Genomic DNA, 21,569 nt, shown 5'->3' on the forward strand with positions numbered 1-21,569 from the left:
AAAGAGAGGGGGCAACTACCCTGGAACAGGGAGAGAGGGAGAGAGGGGGGCAACGACCCTGGAACTGGGTGGGTGGGCGGCCCCTGGAACTTGGAGGGGGACCGACCCTGGAACTTAGAGGGGGGCCAGGCGGACCCAGAAACTGGGATGGAGGGAGGGAGGGGGGACCCTGAAACTGGGAGGGAGGGGGAGAGGGGGAAAACGACCCTGGAACTGGGTGGGAGGGAGGGACAGCGGACACTGGAACTTGCAGGGGGGGCGGACCCTGAAACTGGGAGGGAGGGGGCCCATGGCACACACTCTCATTCTCACATACACACACACACTCGCACACAGCCTCACTCTCTCTGTCACACACACTCACACATTCACTCTCGCTCTGTCACACACACTCACACATTCACTCTTTCTGTATCACACACTCACTCACACACACTCTGTAAAACACACACACTCCGAGGAAAATCTTGCTAGCGCCCGTTTCATTTCTGTCAGAAACGGGCCTTTTTTCCTAGTCTTCACTAAAGAATTGATGGACTTTAGAAACCCTTGCTTTTTGTGCATCACTGTTTTTTCTTTCCTGCTGCATTCATGAGGCTCATATCTCCTTTTTGTGTACTGCACTAAGGAGAAGAAAATTAGCAGGAAAGAACTAATTTCTCCTTCCTTAGCTTAGCAACAGATCAATCCAGGACTTGTGGGATATACAAAAATTTAAAGCTCCTGCAAGCAGAACCAAAGCCGCATTGAACCTGCTATGAGTGGGAAAGCGCGGGGTACAAATGTAACAAAAAAAAAACAAAAAAAAGTCCCAAAGACGACATCCTTCCAAGCAGCAATGTCAAGATGGTAGTGCTTAGAGAAGATACGCACTGAAGACCAGGTAACTGACCTAAAATTTCACCAGCGGCACTGCACGAGATTCTGTGAAGAATGTAGCAATACCTCTGAGGGAATGAGCCTAGAAAACTGTAGGAGGCTGCCTCCCTGATAAAACATAGGTAAAAGAAATTGCTTCTTTCACTCAATGAGAAACTCAGGCTCATTTTCAAAAGAGAAAAACGTCCAAAAAGTGATGCAAGTCTGCATTTGGACATTTTTCTCACAAAAATGTCCAAATCAGTATTTTCGAAACCTCTTTTTAGATGTTTTTCTCTGAAGTCCATCAGAAGTCCGTCCAAATCTCAAGGGGGTGTGCCAGGGGTGTGTTCAAGGCAGGACTTGGGCATTCCTAAGACTTAGACATTTTTCAGCCATAATGGAATAAAACAAAAACGTCCAGGACTAAAACTTAGACGTTTTGAGCTACACCTGTTTTTATAAAAAAAATAGCTGTAGTGGGAATGAAGGGAATTGAGCCCACTTCCCCAGGATCAAAGTCTGTTGCACTAATCACTAGGCTACTCCTCTACTTCACAGAATGTGCCCAAATGACCAGATGATCACTGGAGGGAATCAGGGATCACCTCCCCTTACTCCCCCAGTGGTCACTATCTCCTCCCACCCCAAAAAATATGTGATTAAAAATATTACTTGCCAGCCTCTAATGTTATACTCAGGTCCATTAGAATAGCAAGCAGGTCACTGGAGTAGTCTAGTAGTGATACAGTGCACTGCAGACAGGTGGACCCAGGCTTCTATCTCCCCCTACTAGTTACACTTGTGGAGGAAAATGTGAGCCCTCCAAAACCCACCAGAAACCCACTGTACCCACATATTGGTGCTCCCTTCACCTGTAAGGGCTATGGTAGTGGTATACAGTTAGGGGTAGTGGGTTTTGGGGGGGCTCAGCAGACAAGGTAAGGGAGCAATGGTGAGATATGTACCTGGGAGCATTGTATAAAGTCCACTGCAGTGCCCCCAAGGATGCCCTATTGCTTTCCTGGGATGTTACTTTTCCACTATTCTACCTGATGCCAAGCTTTCTATTTTTTTTCATAGCCTCTGAACCTTGTGTCTATTGTTTATCAGTAGATTTGGGCTTTGAATTCAGATCTATTGATGACAAGGAGGTCTCATTACATATATCTAAATATCAGAGTGCTATTTTTCCATACTTTATAGCAAGAGTGTACATTCTCTAATTACCTGTCCCAATGCAACTGAATCTTTTACCTCCTCAGTGCATGTAAATGGATTCATCCCTGTGTGGATTCTATGATGCCGTGTGAGGCTTTCTTTCCAACCAAAGCTTTTACCACACTCAGGACATGTAAATGGTTTCACTCCTGAGTGTATTCTCCGGTGTATTGTGAGGTTTACCTTCTGACCAAAGCTTTTACCAGACTCTATACATGCAAATGGTTTCTCTCCCGTGTGGACTTTCTGATGCACTTTGAGATTTACATTACAACCAAAGCTTATGTGAATGGTTTCACTCTATTGTGGATTTTCTTGTGTATTTTGTACATTTTGCATTTGGATATTTTTTGTTAGGAAATGGACCAAAAAATAAAACATCCAAATCACAAAACGTTTTTCCAAACAGCATTTTCAAAAGGAAAAGAGAGATGGGGGTTTTTTTTGTAGAAAATGACCTTTCCTTTTCTGATTATTGGCACTAGCAGGCTCCGTTACTCAATTAAATTGTGTGTACAAATTGGGTGTGCACCCAAATTTGCATGCACAATTTTAAGCACCATTTATAGAATTCCCCTGTAAATGTATAGCATAAATATTCATAATTACATGTCAACAGATAAAGACCTGCATGGTCCATCCAATCTGCTGTGTGTTATACATCATAGTCACTGTACATATAGCGTGGTGTTTAATTTAGGACGACATACTTCATTTGCCAAAGAGGACCGTACTAATGATCATGACATGGAGACTGAAGAAGATAAGAAAAACAATGATATTATGAAGACGAGCTATTCAACTAGGGTTGAACCTCCAGCTATTGTCTGAGTGAGGAGTTTATTTTTTGGTATTGTTGCCTTCATATGATAATAGGAACATGGGTTTCCAGCCACCGAAACCTAGGGGAGAAGGAAAATATGTAGTATGCCAGTAGAAGCCCAGTACCCTGTTTCCAACAGTGGCCAATCCAGGTCACAAGTACTTGTTAAGTAAAACAGATTTTATGCTGCTTATTCTAGGAATAAGCAGCGGATATTCCCAAGCCCATCCTTATAATCACTTATGGACTTTTAGGAAATTATCCAATCCTTTTTTAAACTCTAAGCTAACTGCATTTACCATATTCTCTGGCAATGAATTCCAAAGCTTAATTACTCATTGAGTGAAGAAATATTTTCTCTGATTTGTTTTAAATTTACTACTTAGTGGTTTCATTGTGTGCCCCCTAGTCCTAGTATTATTGAAAAGAGTAAACAAGTGATTCATGTCTACCAGTTCCACTCCACTCAATATTTTATAGACCTTTATCATATCTACCCTCAGCCATCTCTTCTCCAAGGTGAAGAGCTCTAGCTGCTTTAGCCTTTCCTCATAGGGAAGTCGTCCCACACCTTTAACATTTTTGTCACCCTTCTCTGTACCTTTTCTAATTCTGCAATATCTTTTTTGAGATGTGGTAACCAGAATTGCACTGTCACGGATTCAAGGATAGTAAGCCCTTGGACCACAGCCGGAGCTGCGGCAGACAAGTCGCCTGGGCTGGCACAAGGCAGGAATCAGAACAAAACAGGGCTAGAATAAACCTGGAGACTAGACAAGACAGGACAGAGGTAACAAGGCACAGTAGAAAAGGACCAGATCCAGACAAGGGAAGGAAAGCAAGGCAAAGGGCCAGAACTGGAACCCAGGCAGGACAAGGCAAGACTCGGAACTGGATTAAAATTGGGATTGAAACTCAGGCAATACAAGGCAAGGCAGAACAAGACAAGACACGGAACTAGATTAAAATTGGGTCCAGAAAAAGGGTAAGACAAGGACAAGGGAAGGACTGGATCCAGACAGGACAAGATGAGACAAGGCAAGGCTAGGCATAACTGGACAAGACAGACAGGCAAGACAGAAGCTGGATCCAGACAAGGCAAGAAAGCAAGACAAAGGGCTAGAACTGAACCCACACAGAAACACACAAGACACAGAAAGAAGGCTAGAAATGGGTTCAGACACGGCAAGGCGAGTAAAGAACTGGATCCAGACATGGACTCAGCAAACAAAATAGGACAGGAGCTAGGCAACAGGAACAAACAGAAGCAATACTATAGACAAGGCAGTAGCCAGACTTGGCTTGGTAGGTACAGGAACCAGGAACAGACTTGACTTGGCAGGAACAGGACTCAGGAACAGACTTGGCTTAGCAGGAACAGGATTCAGGAACAGATTTGACTTAGCAGGAACAGGACTCAGAACAAACTTGGCTAGGCAGGAACAGGATTCAGGAACAGACTTGGCTTGGCAACAGGATTCAGAGACAGACTTGGCTTGGCAACAGGAACAAGGTTCAGGTACAGACTTGGCTTAGCAGGGACAGGAACAGAGCTTTGGCAATAGCAGAACGCAGGAACAGGGTTTAACTGTAGCAAGAGTCAAGAGAAGGGCTAAGTCTAGACTAAAAGCAAAAGCCAGAGGTAGTCAAACTGTAACAGACACCAAAATCAGGGTTTGGCTACAGAGCCAGGCTTTCAGGAACAAGGTTCAGAAATAAGACACACAGAAACAAGGCTTTCAGGAACAAGACTTTTAGAAACACAGTACGCAGGAACAAGACTATATAGGAGTACAGCTTCAAGGTTTACAAAAGCAAGGCTTTCAGGAACATAGTTCAGAAACAAGACATTCAGGGACAAGACTCACAGGAACAAAGCCAGGCAAGAAGCAAGGCATTGGAATAAAGCCAAGCAGGACTTGGATCCAAACAGGGAACACAAAGACAAGGTTAAAAGACCTGTTGTAAAGGCAAGGCATTAGAGTTCCAAGGTGCTTTATAAAGGACTTTGCTGATGATGTCACAACTTGGAATGAGGCTTGCATAGACTGTAATGAGACTTGGATAGCAGGAACACCAGGCAGCAGATGCATCAATGCAGGGACAAACAGTCTTGAGAACCCACAGAGCCAGATCACTGGAAAAAGGTGAGTCTAGATGTAGGAGTACAGCCACAGCCGTGACATGCACACAGAATTCCATACAGAAGTCGCACCATGGAGCAATACAAAGGCATTATAACATTCTCTTTTTTGTTTTCCATTCCTTTTCTAATAATTACTAACATTCTATTTGATTTCTTAGCCGCTGCTTTACACTGAGCAGTGGGTTTGAACATATCATCAATGATGACATCTAGATCCTTTTCCTGGGTGGTGATTAGGATAGAGAGATTAGATTAGATTATGATAGATAAATTAGATTAGATTAGGGTAGATAGATAGTTAAGATTAAATTAGGATAGATAGATCAGATTATATTAGGATAGATAAGATTAGATTAAGATAGATAGATTCTACACTTTCTCCCACGGAGGTGGCACTTGAACACATTTGGAAAATGATACAAAAGCTGGACTGGCAAAACTTTTGGAGAGGCAAATGCTTTAGGGAAGAACACCAAAGTTGTACAGCAAATTAAATAGGATTTTTCAATGTAAGTTAATCAGATACAAAGAGATTTGAGAACTTTCCATGATTTCAAAGAGTCTATGGTGAAAGATAACCTTGTATTGCATAGAAAGTTTGAAAATATTGAGAACTACAACTGTAAGCTGAATTTTAGGATTCTTAACTTTCCAAAGTCCCCAGGAACACCTGCTCTTGATTTATTCAAAAGATATCTCATTGAAGTATAGAAATATTCCTCTGAAGCTACTCCCCCCATTAATAAGGTATATTATGTACTGTCACGAAATGCCTAGCCACCTACCTGGGATTACCCCGCGGCCACTTGGAGGGTCTATCCCCAGCACAGTTCAGGTCCGAATGCAACTGCCGCTTGTGCTCTACACTAGCACCTTCCTCCCACCAACTGGGTCACAACCGCCTCTGGGTGTCTAACACTACCAAATTATCCCCAGTGATTTCTAAGTTACTGAGGCCACACTCCCAGTGGTCCCACAGTTCCCAGAAAGCACTCACAGACCCAACACATAAACCACCAGGATTCTTTATCAGTCCAGAACAATAAACTAAATATTGTTTATTGCGTTTTAAAAATTGTATAGTGGAACAAAATAGTGCAAATAGCAAACAATAACAGGTAATTAAAATATGGATCAATTATAACACTAACTAAACATTTGCATACTTCCTAGAAAGTAACTGGGGAGATCAGGATATACAGCTGTTCACAGAGCTTCAGCAAAGAGATCTCTCTCTCTTCTTCCGGGCTGAAACTGAAGCAACAGCCAGCAACAACTGCTGGGTAATTGTCACGTCTGTGGTCGTGACCACCCTCAGACTTACCCTGTTTCTGGGAATCAGTGTCTGTGCTGGTTTCTGTCTACTTCTGAGTTGGCTCTGTTTCTGTCTCTGGGTGCTAGCCACTTCCAGCATGGCACTGATTGCCTCAGTATACTGCACCTGTGTGGGTTTAACCTCTCTGTGCTTCAGTATACTGTTCCTGAGTTAGCTCTATCTCTGTCTCTGTGGGCTGGCTGCTCTAATGGCTTCACTACTCTACACTTGTGTATATTGGGCCTCTCTGTACTTCAGTGGGCTGTTCCTGAGGTAGCTCTGTCTCAGGCTGGGTGGGCTGGCTGCTTCCAGCCTGACACTAATTACCTCAATAGACTACACCTGTGTAGGTTAGGTCTCTCTGGGCTTCTGTATCTGTATGCTCCTTGCCTGTGGCCTGAAGGGGTGACCTCATCTGTCAGGGCCTTCTTAAGGAACTGATGTTCTGGTCTTCAGTGCCTTTGCATTGCCAATGCCTTTGCAGTGCCTTAGGTCCCAAGGTTAGTGTGCTGTTTGCACAGTTAGCTTTCCTTGTCTTTTCTTGTGGACTTCCAGCCCTTCTGCTTTGCTAGTTACTATCACCTGTGGGCCTTGCCTTCTGGCTCAGGGTATTATTGCTCGTAGGCTTTCTGCCTAGTCTATTACTTACCTGTGGCCTTCTTGCTTTCCTGCTCTGGGTATTATTGCTCTGTGGGTTTTCAGCCCTTCTGTGTCTATTGTTCTGTGGGTTTCCAGCCCTTCGGTGCCCATTGCTCTGAGGTCCTCCAGTCTATCTGTGCATATCCCTTTTATCTGTGGGCTTCCAGACCTTCTGGCTGTATTACTGCGGCCTGGGGGGTTTCCAGCCTTTCTGTGGGCTTCTAGCCTTTCTGGGTGTATCTCTCTGACCTGTAGGCTTTCAGCCTTTCTGTGTATATTATTCTCGGTGGGCTTCTAGCCTTTCTGTTATCCCTGTGCAGTGGCTCTGCTCCCTGTCTGAGGTTGGTTAGCGGCTGATGCTGCAGCCATTTCTCTCCTTTCTATCTGTTAGCTACTGTAGCTCCAGTCTAACCCTTCCTCTGGCAAGCGTATCTGTCATTCCCATTGCCTTGAGCTTAGCTTGTATGTAGCTCCTGTATCCTGCTTCTCAAGCCTGAACCCTGCTGTAGGACGTTGTTCCTGGATTCCTTGTTGCTTGCCTCTTCAGCTCCAGCCCAGCCACTCCAGTCCTGTCTACTTCAGCCCGTCTTAGGGTTGCCTGGCTCCTGTTGGGTGGTTTTGCCTGCTGCTGCCACCTCCGTGACAGCGGCCCAAGGGCTCACATTTCCCCGAGAGACGCGACAGTAATTTCAAACTCCAGGCCAATCAAAGCCCAGTCAGCAAGTTTTAAAAGTATACTGCTCACAGTACTGTAGATTCATGTCTTCACTAAGTGAAAGTAAAAGAGGGCATGCACTTTTCTATAACAGCTTTGGCCAAACAAGAGTTAATAAAGGCAATTTTATAGGTTTAAAACACACTGTTCTGTCACATGTACCAATATCCTCAAGGAATTCCAAGGGTGAAATAGAAGACTAACGTGATCAAAGAATTCAGTTGGATATGAATAATATATCTACCATTTTAGAGGAGTCTTTGACTGAATCTTCTGAAAGAGCTACTTTTTGGTTTCTCTGGTATTTGATCAAGACCTAAATGCAATAAATTGAGATTGCACTTTCGTCATTCATCTGAGTTATTCATGGGAAAAGGATTTGGATTTACCCTGTTACTAAAGTCATGCAGGAATGAAGAAAATTGTTTTTCGCCATGAGGAAAGAGACCAAAGATCTGGGTGCAACATTTCTATTGGCTTATCCATGCAAATGCATGGTTAAATTTGGAGGGACTAAATACGTCTTCTTTACCACAGAGCAGTTAAGGGCTTTTCTAAATATGAAGAAGATTGTTTGAATGTGTTGCTGGTGGACTTTAAAGGAATTAATTGGGGGGAAGGGTAATATCCTGCTAAGCCTTTGCTTTCTGTTGTTTCAGAATAATATAATTTCTTCTTAGTCTTTTCCTGATATATGGGTCTACTTCTTATTATGGTGTTCTAAGGAAAATTTGTATTTGTTGCTACATAAGAGTTTATTCTTTTTTTTCTTTTCAATTATTCCTGTCTGTGTTGCTTAACCAAGAGTTAATCTTGTGACTGTACATTTGAAAATGTAAAAATAAAATTAAAAAAGGATAGATAGATAAGATTAGATTAGGATAGATAGATTCAATTTGACTAGATTAGATTAGGATAGATTAGATATATTAGATTAGATTAGGATAGATACATAAAATTAGATTAGGATAGATCAACTTCAATGGGCCCTCATTTGCAACACACGAGGGCAGAATAAACAGATAAATCTCATATAGCCCGGTGTCTTATATTTCCAAAACCAGAATCAGAGCAGGTTTTTTACGGTAAAAAGTCATAGACCTCAGTGGCAACTCATTTCATAAGAGCCAGATCAACTCTTGGCTCGCCTTGCCTCTTCACCGGTCTATAATGACTTTAAATTTGAACTCACTTTTGCTATTTTATTATAATTTATTTTCATTTTTTACTTTTTTTGCTTTAACTGAAAGATGCTACCCCTATTCCATCATCAAGAAAGCCTACTTAAGAGCAAAATTTGCTAATCGTGAGCTTTTGCCACAATATAAGTCAAAGGAACCTGCGAATTTAATGATTACGGTTTTGCTCTATAATAATGCTTTTGTTACTTCAATGATTCATAAATTTTGGGATGTCCTTTCTGTTCATTCTTGCTTTTTGGCTTATTGCCTTTCGTAGAGACAAAACTATTCGGGAGATCCTTTCATATAAATGACTGGATTATGACACTGCTTTTCAGCTGATTGGCCATACTACATGCACCCATTGTCAATGGTGCACATCAGCAATTACTGGTATTTCTTGGACTATACCAGGTAAAAATAAGACTTTGGTTGCCCGCTCTAATTCAATGTGTGAGACTATAAGCTATAATTTGTCCTTGTGACCTGACTTACGTGGGACGTTCTTCACGCCCTATAAAATTGAGACTAACTGAACACAAATCTCAAATACTAAAATGCTGACAGCTCCTATTGTACAGCATTGGTTGGATAAAACGCATGCAGTATCAGATACATGTTGGAGAATTATTGACACTGTGACACTGGGTTAGGAGGGAGGTGATATTTGTAAGTTCCTTAACTATAAAGAATAACGTTGGATATATACTTTAGACACTTTATCCCCTAGGGGACTCAACAGCCAATTAGATTGGGGATCCTTATTGGTCCTTTGATTGGCTTTTCCTGTTTTCTTTTTGATTGTTGGGGAACTGTGGTTTTAGCTATTTAAATAATTTGCTTTGCCGCCATGTTTAGAGAGATGTATATCATTGTGTGCATTGTGGTAAGTAGGCTATAAATGCATATTATGCTAATTTTGAGTTTGTTTGTTTTTTCTCTTATTAATATATACTATGTTTTTGATTTTTTTTAGTGGACCGGACCCTGATGCAGCATAAGCGAAACATGCCACATGTCAGCCAGCAGTCATATCATCTATAACAGGAAACAAAAGCTATGGTACATATTGCTGTAATGCTTTATGAGATATGAGCTAAGCAATTCAATGTTTGGATGCTAATCCATTTTAAAGTTATAAAAAAGCAAAAACAAGTCAAAAATGAAAATAAATTATAAGTGAGTTCAAATTTATAGTCATTATAGACCTGTGAAGAGGCTAGATTAGGATAGATACATAAGATTAGGATAGATACATAAATAGATAATATTAGATTAGATTAGATTAGGATAGATACATAGATAAGATTAGGATGAATAGATAGAATTTGATTATGATTGATAGATTCGATTAGATAGATTAATAAGTCAAGTGGAGGAGTAGCCTAATGGTTAGTGCAGCAGGTTTTGGTCCTGGTGACCTGGTTTCAATTCCCACTGCAGCTCCTTGTGACCTAGTGCAAGTCATTTAACTTAACCCTCTATTGTCCCAGATACAAAAACTTAGATTTTTGAGCCCTCTAGAGACAGAGAAAGTACCTGCATATAATGTGTACAGTGCTGCATACACCTAGCAGCACTATAGAAATAATTAGTAGTAGTAGATTAGGATAGTCTACTGGAAAGAATGGGGTTAAAGAATTTATATGGTAGATTGTGACTCTTTAATTTGGGCAACCAAACAAAATTACACATAGATGCCATCTTCAGATGTAGCAGATACAGTGAAGGTAGGATATGCTGTAGGATATTATAAGAGAGGGTCTAAAGCTAATGTACAATCCTTTGTATAAGTAAGCTCTTGTGATTGGTCCAATAAAAGATATATCAGTCTCCTATGCATGCCATCCTTCATGGAACTATGGCAACAATTTTTCTTTTCTCTTTTATAAAGTCAAGTGCATTATTTTAAAGGTAGTATGTTAAACTTACCCAGGGCAGTTTAAATCGACATGTATGTTCCCAGGTAGCAATGTAAGTGGGACAGTGGAAGTCATTCAGAACAATGTAAGCGCCTTCGGGATCAGCTACAAAGTTAAACTCTCCACAAGGTGTTGTGTTTCCTCTTGCTGGATAAATGGGAAATATTTTTAACATGATCATAAATGGAAATAAACATACTGTAATCAATAGTCAAAAAGCATTTATGCAGTTAACATCGGGTGCTAATCACAAGTATTTTATTTAAAACTTCTGTGCTGGCCAACGCTTACATTATTACTAGATAACTCAATGTCTGGCCACAGTTTATCCATATAAATGAGGAGGAGCCAGGAGCATCTCAGGGGTAGAGCCAGAAGTTATCCAGATAGCAGTGATATTCCGTGGCTATTTGGAATGAGATCACACAAATAGCAGTTCTTCCTTCAATGGATTCCACATTCAATGGAACACAATGTTTGACTAGTGTGCAGCATATACATATAGATGGCTACAGTTACTTCTGCACATCACAAATTGCATCAAAAGGAAAGCAGACTGCATGATAACCAAATAAAATGAGCATTGTCTTCCTATGTGATGTCTATCTAGTTTGTTGTCTAGACTTCTAGCCTAAGCATATGCTTACAAACTCCTGACGTAGACCCTGTCACCGAAACATGGTCCATGTTGGATCATTTTAAAGAATTGCTTATTAAAGACATCCTGCCATTCTCGTCAACTTCACCATTTGTTTTTTTGTTTGTAGGTTTCTTGTAATAACAATTTCACTCCATTGTGTTTTTTCATTATTCCTCTTAACCCAGGCAAATTGTATTTCATGGTTTTTTTGGTACAACATAGGTTTCTCATTGGTGCACAACTCTTGCGGCTACTATCTAATGTATATCTATAAGCTCTTCGTACATTTATTTATTTGTTACATGTGTATCCCACATTTTCCCACCTATTTGTAGGCTCAATGTAAATTGTAGGCTCAATGGGACTATGGAGGTAATTCTATAAGGAGCTACCAAGTTTTGGACAGCAAGGTGGCATAGAAATGGCAGTATTTTAGTAATTTATGTGTTTGTGCTTGCTTGCTTGCTTGCTTGCTTGCTTGCTTGCTTGCATGCATAAATAACCTCATCTAGATTACTGCTAGCAGAAAAGTAGTCACCATGCTTTGATAGTGCATATGTTGCCAACAGGCATACGCATAGGTGGATTGTGGGGGGTAGCACATAGGCATGGGCATTTAGACCAGGACTGGTGAAAGTGGTTGCGCCTAGATGAAAATGCATCCTCTGCCCATTGTGCTAGTACTTCTCCAAAGGAAAGCAGGCACTTTAATAGAAGTGCCCTAACCAGCGCCTATAAGCACCCTGTAATAGACTTACTCCAGCCCCCTGATATTCAAAAGCATTTAACCAGCCAGGATCAGCACCTGGCTGGTTAAATGCTCCATAACTGGCTATCCGTGAATTTTCAGCAGAACTTGGCCGACCATGACCCTCTGAAAATTCGTAGTTAGCCTCTAGCAGATAGCCGGTTATATTGCATGATATAAGTGGCTATCTGCTAAGTTTCAGTCCATTGTCGGCTAAGTTTGGTGGACCATATTTGGTCACATAAATACCAGGCCTATCTTTGGCCAGGTCAAATGTAACTAGTCAGCACTGAATATTGGCTTGGCCAGTTAAGTTTTAACAGACCAAAAATAAAACAGATATTCAGAGCTGGTCACCGGACATAGCCCGGCATTGAATATCCGGGCTGAGCACCTGCGGTCTGAATGCTTTACTTCAAGAGGAATTAGGTGTAATCTATTATGTCAACAGCAAGAACAGCCATCCATTTGTGAAAACTCTCATGTTTACTATGTGATGTGTTGAAGGATTTGCTTCTGTAGGTTCTCAAGAGCCTCTAGGTAAATTATTTTATAAAAGAGCATCTCGACTCCTGGCTACAAGTTGTTATTTTATCTTAAAGATTTAGAACCCATATCTACAGTACATTATGGTTAGTTTTTGAAACATAAAAACATATGTACATTAACAATGGTTATGTCGCTATCTGATTCACTAACCTTCTTTTGCTTGGCCACTTTGGTACAGCCTGAAGAGGTTTAACTAGTAATCATCTGCATTATCACCTGCAAATGCTTTTTGCTCTGTAATTGCTCACAAGCATCATTCTGCCTCACATATTTATTCACTAGATATCTTTTTGTTGATGTTCCTACATATTATTGGACCTAGTTGTAGACTGAATAATTTCTATGTACAACAAACATTTTCAGTAAACAAATTTTAAGAAAGTGTCTCCCCGAATGGAGCAGAGCTGACTCAGTGATTAGAAGGTAATATCATTGTACTGTTGTGGATTGATTATGAGGGAGGAGTAGCCTAATAGTTAGTGCAGTAAACTGAGATCCTGGAAAACCAGGTTCAATTCCCACTACAGATTCATAACCCTGGGCGAATCACTTAACCTTCCATTGCCTCAGGTACAAAAACATAGAGCCCTGTTTACTAAGGTGTGCTAGCATTTTTAGCACGTACTAATGCTGGAGACACCCACAGGAATATAAGGATGTCTCTAGCATTAGCGTGCTAAAAACGCTACAGCGCCTATAGCGCGACTTAGTAAACAGGGCCATACATTGTTAGCCCACTAGAGACAAAGTACCTGCATATAATGTGTACAACAGTGCATACATCCAGTAGTGCTATAGAAATGATGAATAGTAGTATTGAATCAATATCTACTAGATATTATACACTCCAGATGTCACCATAACAAATTATGAATAGGACGGCATATAATTTGGAAACCATAATCTGCATCAGCTGTTTAGAGACGGGTATCTATATTCCATTTAATTAAGTTCTTCACCCTTATAAATGATTTAAAGGAGAAATAAATTATCAATTCACACAATGATGAACAGCAATAAAATATTATAGGTGTTATGTATGTAATACCTCTGCTATAGGGGTGATCAAGCCTTACTTTACACAAGTTAGTAGTCGTGACCCTTACCTTAAAAGCCTGTCACCAATTTGGAGGAGTGTATTCAGTTTCACTAACCTCTTACACTCAACTAGAATTGAGTGTAGGAAAAAAGTAACTGCAGTTCAGAATTTTTCATAGACAAAAAACAATCTGTGATAAATAAGTTCTTTATTATAACTTTGGATTGCTACTCAGATGCAACTGTGAACATTTACTGAACACATGTATAAATTTCCTTACATATATCTTCAATATAGACTAATTTCCAAAAATCACATGTAGCAAACTTTTCTTTTTAAGATTACTTAAACTGTTTTTCCCTCCTTTTAAATAGAACTGACAGGTTCTTCAAGACACCAAACCAGGCTTCAAACTTCAAAAACACAGTCAGATAAGTATTAGTGAATATTCTTTCCCAAATTTTTTTCCTTAGTGATAAAACCCCAACTTGGTTTCCCAAGAAATGATTCTTTTTGTATTTCTTTTCTCGTTTTCAGATTCACCCTTGTCCCCCTGAACCTCAAATCCAGATTCCCTCATGTAAATATTACTTCACTATCAACACCTCCAACTAAAGCAGTTTCCCCTCTATTCCTCTGGAACAGTTTTCCCCTAAATTAAAATCACATAGATGTTGCTGTGTGATAAATTTGTCAATCACTTAGCTGTAATCTGTCTTGATTTGGCCTTTATTCTTCCTTGTGATGGGGCCCATCTTCAGCGTCTAGCGTTGATCTCTTCAGGCTTTAGGAAGCTACTATCCTTCTCTTGAAAATACTCAAATGAGAGAAGCCCTGTCTTCCTGCTACCTTATTCAAGAGACACCCTACACTTGGACGCAAATAAATTTGAATGGGTATTCTAGCTGTTTAAAAGAAATTCAAATTCAAGCTCCCCAACTATAAAGCCTATGCTTATCACTGAATCCTATTCTACAGAATAGCACTAGGATTAGCACCCACTCCAATATTAGTACATTCACAGCATTCAAATGCAGGCACCATGCACAGATTCAGACATTTATAGACCTCAGCACACTTCACTTACAGAAGCCTACAACCAGATTTGATCATTTTTAAAGAAATTCTGGTTTAAATGAAATAAACATCACACAACTCTCAGTATGTAAGAGGAAAATTCCTATCAAACTGCACTCACAGCTCACCACTTAGATACATAAAGAAGAAGCAATCTCTGGCTTCAATTAAAGACTTTCATTCATGATCATCCAAAACTTAAGGAAAACCCCAAATTTTAAATAGGAAACCACACTAAGAAATAACTCAGACACACTCCACCACCCCCCCACCACCCATATTCAGCCAGGAGTGTTCAGCATTTTTTTATATGTTTACCGTCGATGGCTAGAGTAGCCACTAATATTCAGTGCCAGGCCATGTCCGGCCACTGGCACTAAATATTGGGGACTGTATGTGGGCAAGATGACTGCCAGAGCCTATGCAGGTCCCGGCCACTATTCTGCTGGGGCCCGCATAGGACAGTTACATGGCCCTGGCAGAATACTGGACCCAGACCACCATGACTCACCACCTTAGAACACCTAATGACGCTGACCATCAAAAAGAGATTTTTAAGTAATCCCTGGGACTCCAGCATCCATGGACTTAAAACAATATTTAAAAATAAAAATAAATAAATCAGAGGCACAATGGACTTCTTACCTAGCTTTCCATTTCCTCCTCAAGCTTCTTCTGGTCTCTTGATTTGGTCCAGATGGACCTTCCTTATTGTCAGCAGCTGCCTGCAATTTCCCACAGCAGCCTGCTGAATATACCTTAAAATTTAGTCCCCAGCTTCATTTGGGCCCTATAGGAGCTCCAGAAACACATGCACAGAAAAACATGTATATGCAAGAGCTCCAGTGACCTAGGTCCAGACCAGACAGTTTTCTGCTTCTACTACTACTACTATTTAGCATTTCTATAGCGCTACAAGGCGTACGCAGTGCTGCACAAACATAGAAGAAAGACAGTCCCTGCTCAAAGAGCTTACAATCTAATAGACAAAAAAATAAAGTAAGCAAATCAAATCAATTAATGTGTACAGGAAGGAGGAGAGGAGGGTAGGTGCCAGCCCTCATTCCTAGTCCACACAGCGTCACTGCAGATCAAGCCTGCTGTGACTGGGCCTGAAGACCCCCGGAAGCAACCTGTACCCCAAATTAATCCCAACACTGGCCACCAATGCTGAGAATAAGCCAGTGATGGCCCGGGACAAGCCCCTACTCCTCGGGACCCAGGTAAAATTTTACTATTCTTTTAACCTTCGAGTTCCATAGTAACATAGTAAATGACAGCGGATAAAGACCTGTACAGTCCATCCAACAAGATAAACTTATTTTACATGGCATGTGATACTTTATATGTATACCCGAGTTTGATTTGTCCTTGCCTTTCTCAGGGCACAGACTGTAGAAGTCTGCCTAGCACTGTTCTTGTACTACGTTCTGAGGCTAACATCGAAGCCCCTTAAAATTTACACTCAAGCCCATCCCTATCAATTCAATCACGATCAGGGCATAGACCGTAGAAGTCTGCCCAGCTCCCATTTTGTTTCCCAATTACTGGCGTCACCACCCAATCTCCGCTAATATTCCGTGGAACCATCCCTTCTAAACAGGATTCCTTTGTGTTTATCCCACGCATGTTTGAATTCCATTACCATTTTCATTTCCACCACCTCCCGTGGGAGGGCATTCCACATATCCACCACCCTCTCCGTGAAAAAATACTTCCTGACATTAGTCCTGAGTCTGCCCCCCTTCAACCTCAATTCAAGTCCTCTAGTTGTACCACCTTCCCATCTCTGGAAAAGGTTCATTTGCTGATTAATACCTTTCAAATATTTGAACGTCTGTATCATGTCACCCCTGTTTCTCCTTTCCTCCAAGGTATACATGTTCAGGTCAGCAAGTCTCTCTTCGTACAGTTTGCAATGCAAATCCCATACCATTTTTGTAGCTTTTCTTTGCACCACTTACAGTCTTTTTACATCTTTAGCAAGATACGGCCTCCAAAACTGAACACAATACTCCAAGTGGGGCCTCACCAAGAACTTGTAGAGGGGCATCAACACCTCTTCTATTCTGCTGGTTATGCCTCTCTCTATGCAGCCTAGCATCCTTCTGGTCACGGCCGTCATCTTGCCGCATTGTTTCTTCACCTTCAGATCCTCCAACACCAACACCCCAAGGTCTCTGTCCTGAGTCGACCTTACTAATCTCTCCCCTCCTATTCGGTATCTCTCTTTTGGGTTTCTGCACACCAAGTGCATCACTCTACACTTCTTGGCATTAAATTCTTCTAAGGTTCGGAGATCCTTTCTCATCACTTCTACTCCCTCTAGGGTATCCACTCTATTGGCTATTTTCATGTCATCCGCAAAAAGGCACACCTTTCCTTCTAACCCTTCAGCAATATCTCCCACAAATATATTAAACAGAATAGGCCCCACTACCGACCCCTGAGGAATTCCACTGCTCACCTTCCTTTCCTCTGAGCGGATTCCATTTACCACCACCCTCTTCCACCTGTCGGTCAACCAGTTTCTTATCCAGTTCACCACTTTCGGTCCTAAATTCAACCCGTTCAGCTTATTCACGAGTCTTCTGCGGGGGACCGTATCAAAGGCTTTGCTGAAGTCCAAGGTTATCAATAGAAATCAAACAAAATAAAACATGGAAAAGAAAATAAGATGATACCTTTTTTATTGGACATAACTTAATACATTTATTGATTAGCTTTCGAAGGTTGCCCTTCTTCCTCAGATTCCAAAAGTTTGTTCATTTGCTTTTTCATGCAGCTGTATGCGGTATCTTCCATCTTAAGTACAGGAGTGTGGTAGCCGTGTTAGTCCACTCTTAAGGTTATCAATAGAAATCAAACAAAATAAAACATGGAAAAGAAAATAAGATGATACCTTTTTTATTGGACATAACTTAATACATTTCTTGATTAGCTTTCGAAGGTTGCTGAGGAAGAAGGGCAACCTTCGAAAGCTAATCAAGAAATGTATTAAGTTATGTCCAATAAAAAAGGTATCATCTTAATTTCTTTTCCATGTTTTATTTTGTTTGATTTCTATTGATAACCTTAAGAGTGGACTAACACGGCTACCACACTCCTCTACTGAAGTCCAAGTAAATTTCATCTAGCGCATGTCCTTCATCCAGTTCGTTGTGGTCACCCAGTCAAAGAAGTCAATAAGATTCATTTGGCAGAATTTTCCTTTGGTAAAGCCACATTGCCTTGGGTCCTGTAACCCGTCGACTTCTAGAAAGTTAACTATCCTTTCTTTCAGCAGCAACTCCATTATTTTTCCTACCACCGACATGAAACTTACCGGTCTGTAGTTTCCCATTTCTTCCCTGTCTCCACTTTTGTGAAGAGGGACCACATCCGCTTGTCTCCAATCTTGCGGAACCTCTCCCGTCTCTAAAGATCTATTAAATAAATCTTTAAGAGGTCCCACCAGGAACTCACTGAGCTCCTTCAGTATCCTGGAATGTATCCCATCCAGCCCCATAGCTTTGTCCACCTTCAGATTCTCCAGCTGTTTATAAACTCTTTCTTCCGTAAACGGCAATATATCTGAAAAAGGTCTTGTCACCTCTCTTTACATCTTTAGCCATTTTTTCTTCCACTCATGCTTTCACTAGCCATATTTCCCTCTCTGCTTCTTTGATAATCTTTTCCGTGATCCTCTTGTTGCGTTCTTTTGTATTTCTTAAACAAAGCCTCTTCTGCTCTTATTTTTTCAGCTACTTGTTTGGAGAACCATATAGGCTTCCTGCTTCTCTTGTTTTTGTTTACTTTCCTCACAAAAAGATCAGTCACCATATTTATAGCAGCCTTTAGCTTCGACCACTGTTTTTCCACATCTCCTACGTCTTCCCACGCCAACAGCTCCTTCTTCAGGTATTCCCTCATTTTATCAAAATCAGTACGTCTGAAATCCAGTACTTTGAGTTTTGTGCGTCCACACTCCGCCTTCACCCTTATATCAAACCATACGATGCGAAGATCACTATTACATAGGTGGGTACCCACCTGGATATCGGAAACACTACCTCCATTTGTGAGAACTAGATCCAGCATCGACCCTTCCCTCGTGGGTTCCGTCACCATTTGTCTGAGCAAGGCACTTTGACAGGCATCCACAATCTCCCTACTTCTTTCTGATTCCACAGACAGGATGTTCCAATCCACGTCAGACAAATTGAAATCTCCAAACAGTAGCACCTCCCCTTTCATACCAATCTTTTGAATATCTTCTATCAGATCCTTGTCTAACTTCTCCATCTGTGCAGGAGGTCTGTAGATAATCCCCATGTGGATACAGGTTCCATCTTTTTCCAGGACGATCCATAAAGCTTCTTCCTTTCCCCAGGGTCCCCGCATTTCAGCTGCTCTGATATTGTCTCTCACATACATCGCCACTCCTCCACCTCTTCGGCCCTCTCCATCCTTCCTATAAGGATTATAGCCCGCTAAGGTCACATCCCATTCATGGGAATCGTTGAACCACATCTCCGTAATAGCAACAATATCCAAGTTTTCTACAAACATCAGGGCTTGCAAGTCTTGAACCTTTTTACTTAGACTATGAGCATTTGTGCACATTGCTTTCCATGTGCTTAGTGAGTTTAGGTGGTTTTCTATATTTACATGACCTTTCCCTCTACCATCATGTTTATTCTGGGGGTGACTTTCCGAAATCCCTTGTTCCCTTTTATCAGGAAGATATTAAGGAAGATATTAAGAGCAGGACACAGGTAACCTCAGTTACCAATCAAACCAAGTCTGAAAATGCCCAGTGTAGCTCACAGTTCACAAGGTAAACAAGTTCTGTTTTTTTTTCCTTTTACCAAACAAAGTGCCCCTCCTCCAGCGCTATGAGTCACCAGATGCTATGTAACCAAATTGATTGAATTAAGTCTCTGGCAGTGTAGATTCAACACACAATTCTAAAGAATGTACCTTTAAAACAGTCACCAGATTCTATGTAACCAGATTGATTGGTATAAGTCACAGGTTTAAAACTCTTGGCACAGGTTAAAACACAGTTCCAATGAAAATACCTTTAAGACAGTTCAAAACACAGTTCTATAAAATCCCTTTAAGACAATACCACGTAGATAACCTTATTCCAAGAAAAGGGAGGTCTCTGTGATTTTCCTGTAAGGTTAACTGTATTTCATGTCATGATCTCATATTAAATATCTTTGAAAAGAAATTATTGTTCATTCATTTAGTACTTACATTCCATGTTTCCTCCCATGATATACAAACTCTTAAGTTTATTGGGAAAAGTTAGATCCATTCTCACAGCCATTGCCAGGTTAGTCAAGGGACCTGTAGCTACCAAAGTTATCTGGAGAATAACAATTGTGTTAATTCAGACTGCTATTTAAGTATGTCAGGTGGTCAATAAGTATAGTACAGGAAGTACACAATACGAGCACATAAATCCCCATATTAATAAGCCTGAAATATAAATACAAAATCCAATTGCAGTCTGGTTCCAACATAAAAGTGGTAATCATGGTGGCTTTAGATGAAAATAGGCAGACTAGGTGTTTGCCTAAAGCAGTGGCATGACAAGGGTCTTTGGCACCTGGGGGACAGTGCCTGCATTTGTGCTACCCCTGCAGCCACCCAGTGGTAATAGGTCTAGAGAGGGAAAATGCAGATCACAAGAGAGGGATAGAGAGAAAAAAAGACACTGTACATGGGGGAGAAAGGGAAGATGCTGGATATGGAGGATGGAGAAGAAAGAGGGTACATGCTGGACAAAGGAGAATGAGATGGAGAGAGGGCATGTCCTGGGCCAGACACAGCGGAATGGGGTAGGCCACAGAGGCCATAGCCCAACCATTTTTTATCCCACACTAGGGAGCTTGGGGTCAGGATAGAGGTTGCTTTGTTTGGCTCCACCAATCACAAAGGTGTTCCACTTCCCCTGCCCTGAGCGCAGGGGGGGATGAGAGAAGGGGGAGAGTTAGCAAAAGGCTGGGGAAGGACTGAGAGTGGTGGGATGGGCTGGAAGGAAAGTGAAAAGCTGTAGGTTGATGCAATAAAACGAGGGAAATTGTGGACTGGATGATGGGAAGGAGGAGTTCTTCTCCCATTTCTCCTCTCAAGGCCATTCCCATACCATTACACTATATATTTGCCAGGGCAAGTGGTACCCCTGTAATACAAAGCATATTGAGACATCAACAACACAGTTAACACTGAGGCAAATACATTAATTACTAAGGCCATAATGACAAGGGTCACACAAACAAGAGTGGCTCCTCTGGGAACTTCCTATGTAGGCACTTTATCAAGTATCAACATGTTAATTTGGTCTTCTTTGAACCTTCCCAGCTTTGTTTAATGTACAGTGCTGCATAAGTCTAGTAGTGTAGTATTTTTCTCAGTGATAAGCTGATGACTCCATTATTTATATTTATTTAATTCAATTTATTGAGTGAGTTACAGATTCCAACATTAAAATTATATATTCCCATAAAGCCACAAAAATTCAAATCAATTATACAGTAACAAAATCACAAGCTAAAACATAAAACAAACTAAGACAAAAAACAACAGGTTTCATTTTCAGTATCACTGCTCTGGAAAGGAGCAGCTCCTACCTGGAAAAGTGCTGCTCACTGGGGCCAGCTACTGGTTTTCAGAGCATGAGCTGGATAATGATTCTGTAAATCA

General features: G+C 41.1%; 1 protein-coding gene across 3 annotated transcripts in view; it reads right to left on the bottom strand.

Annotated features, from left to right (window-relative positions):
* Nucleotides 1–21,569, bottom strand: part of LOC115472937 (pyrimidine-specific ribonucleoside hydrolase RihA-like) — a 90,565-nt gene that overhangs the window by 15,575 nt on the left and 53,421 nt on the right. For all 3 annotated transcript variants that reach the window (XM_030207487.1, XM_030207479.1, XM_030207470.1), the window contains exons 4-5: nucleotides 20,118–20,229; nucleotides 10,831–10,967 (exon numbers count right to left, since the gene is read on the bottom strand). In XM_030207487.1, coding sequence (XP_030063347.1) covers nucleotides 10,831–10,967; nucleotides 20,118–20,229 — 249 coding nt within the window. The remainder of the gene's footprint in view (nucleotides 1–10,830; nucleotides 10,968–20,117; nucleotides 20,230–21,569) is intronic.

Source organism: Microcaecilia unicolor, chromosome 1 (assembly GCF_901765095.1).
Source record: "Microcaecilia unicolor chromosome 1, aMicUni1.1, whole genome shotgun sequence".
Classification (NCBI taxonomy): Eukaryota; Metazoa; Chordata; class Amphibia; order Gymnophiona; family Siphonopidae; genus Microcaecilia; species Microcaecilia unicolor.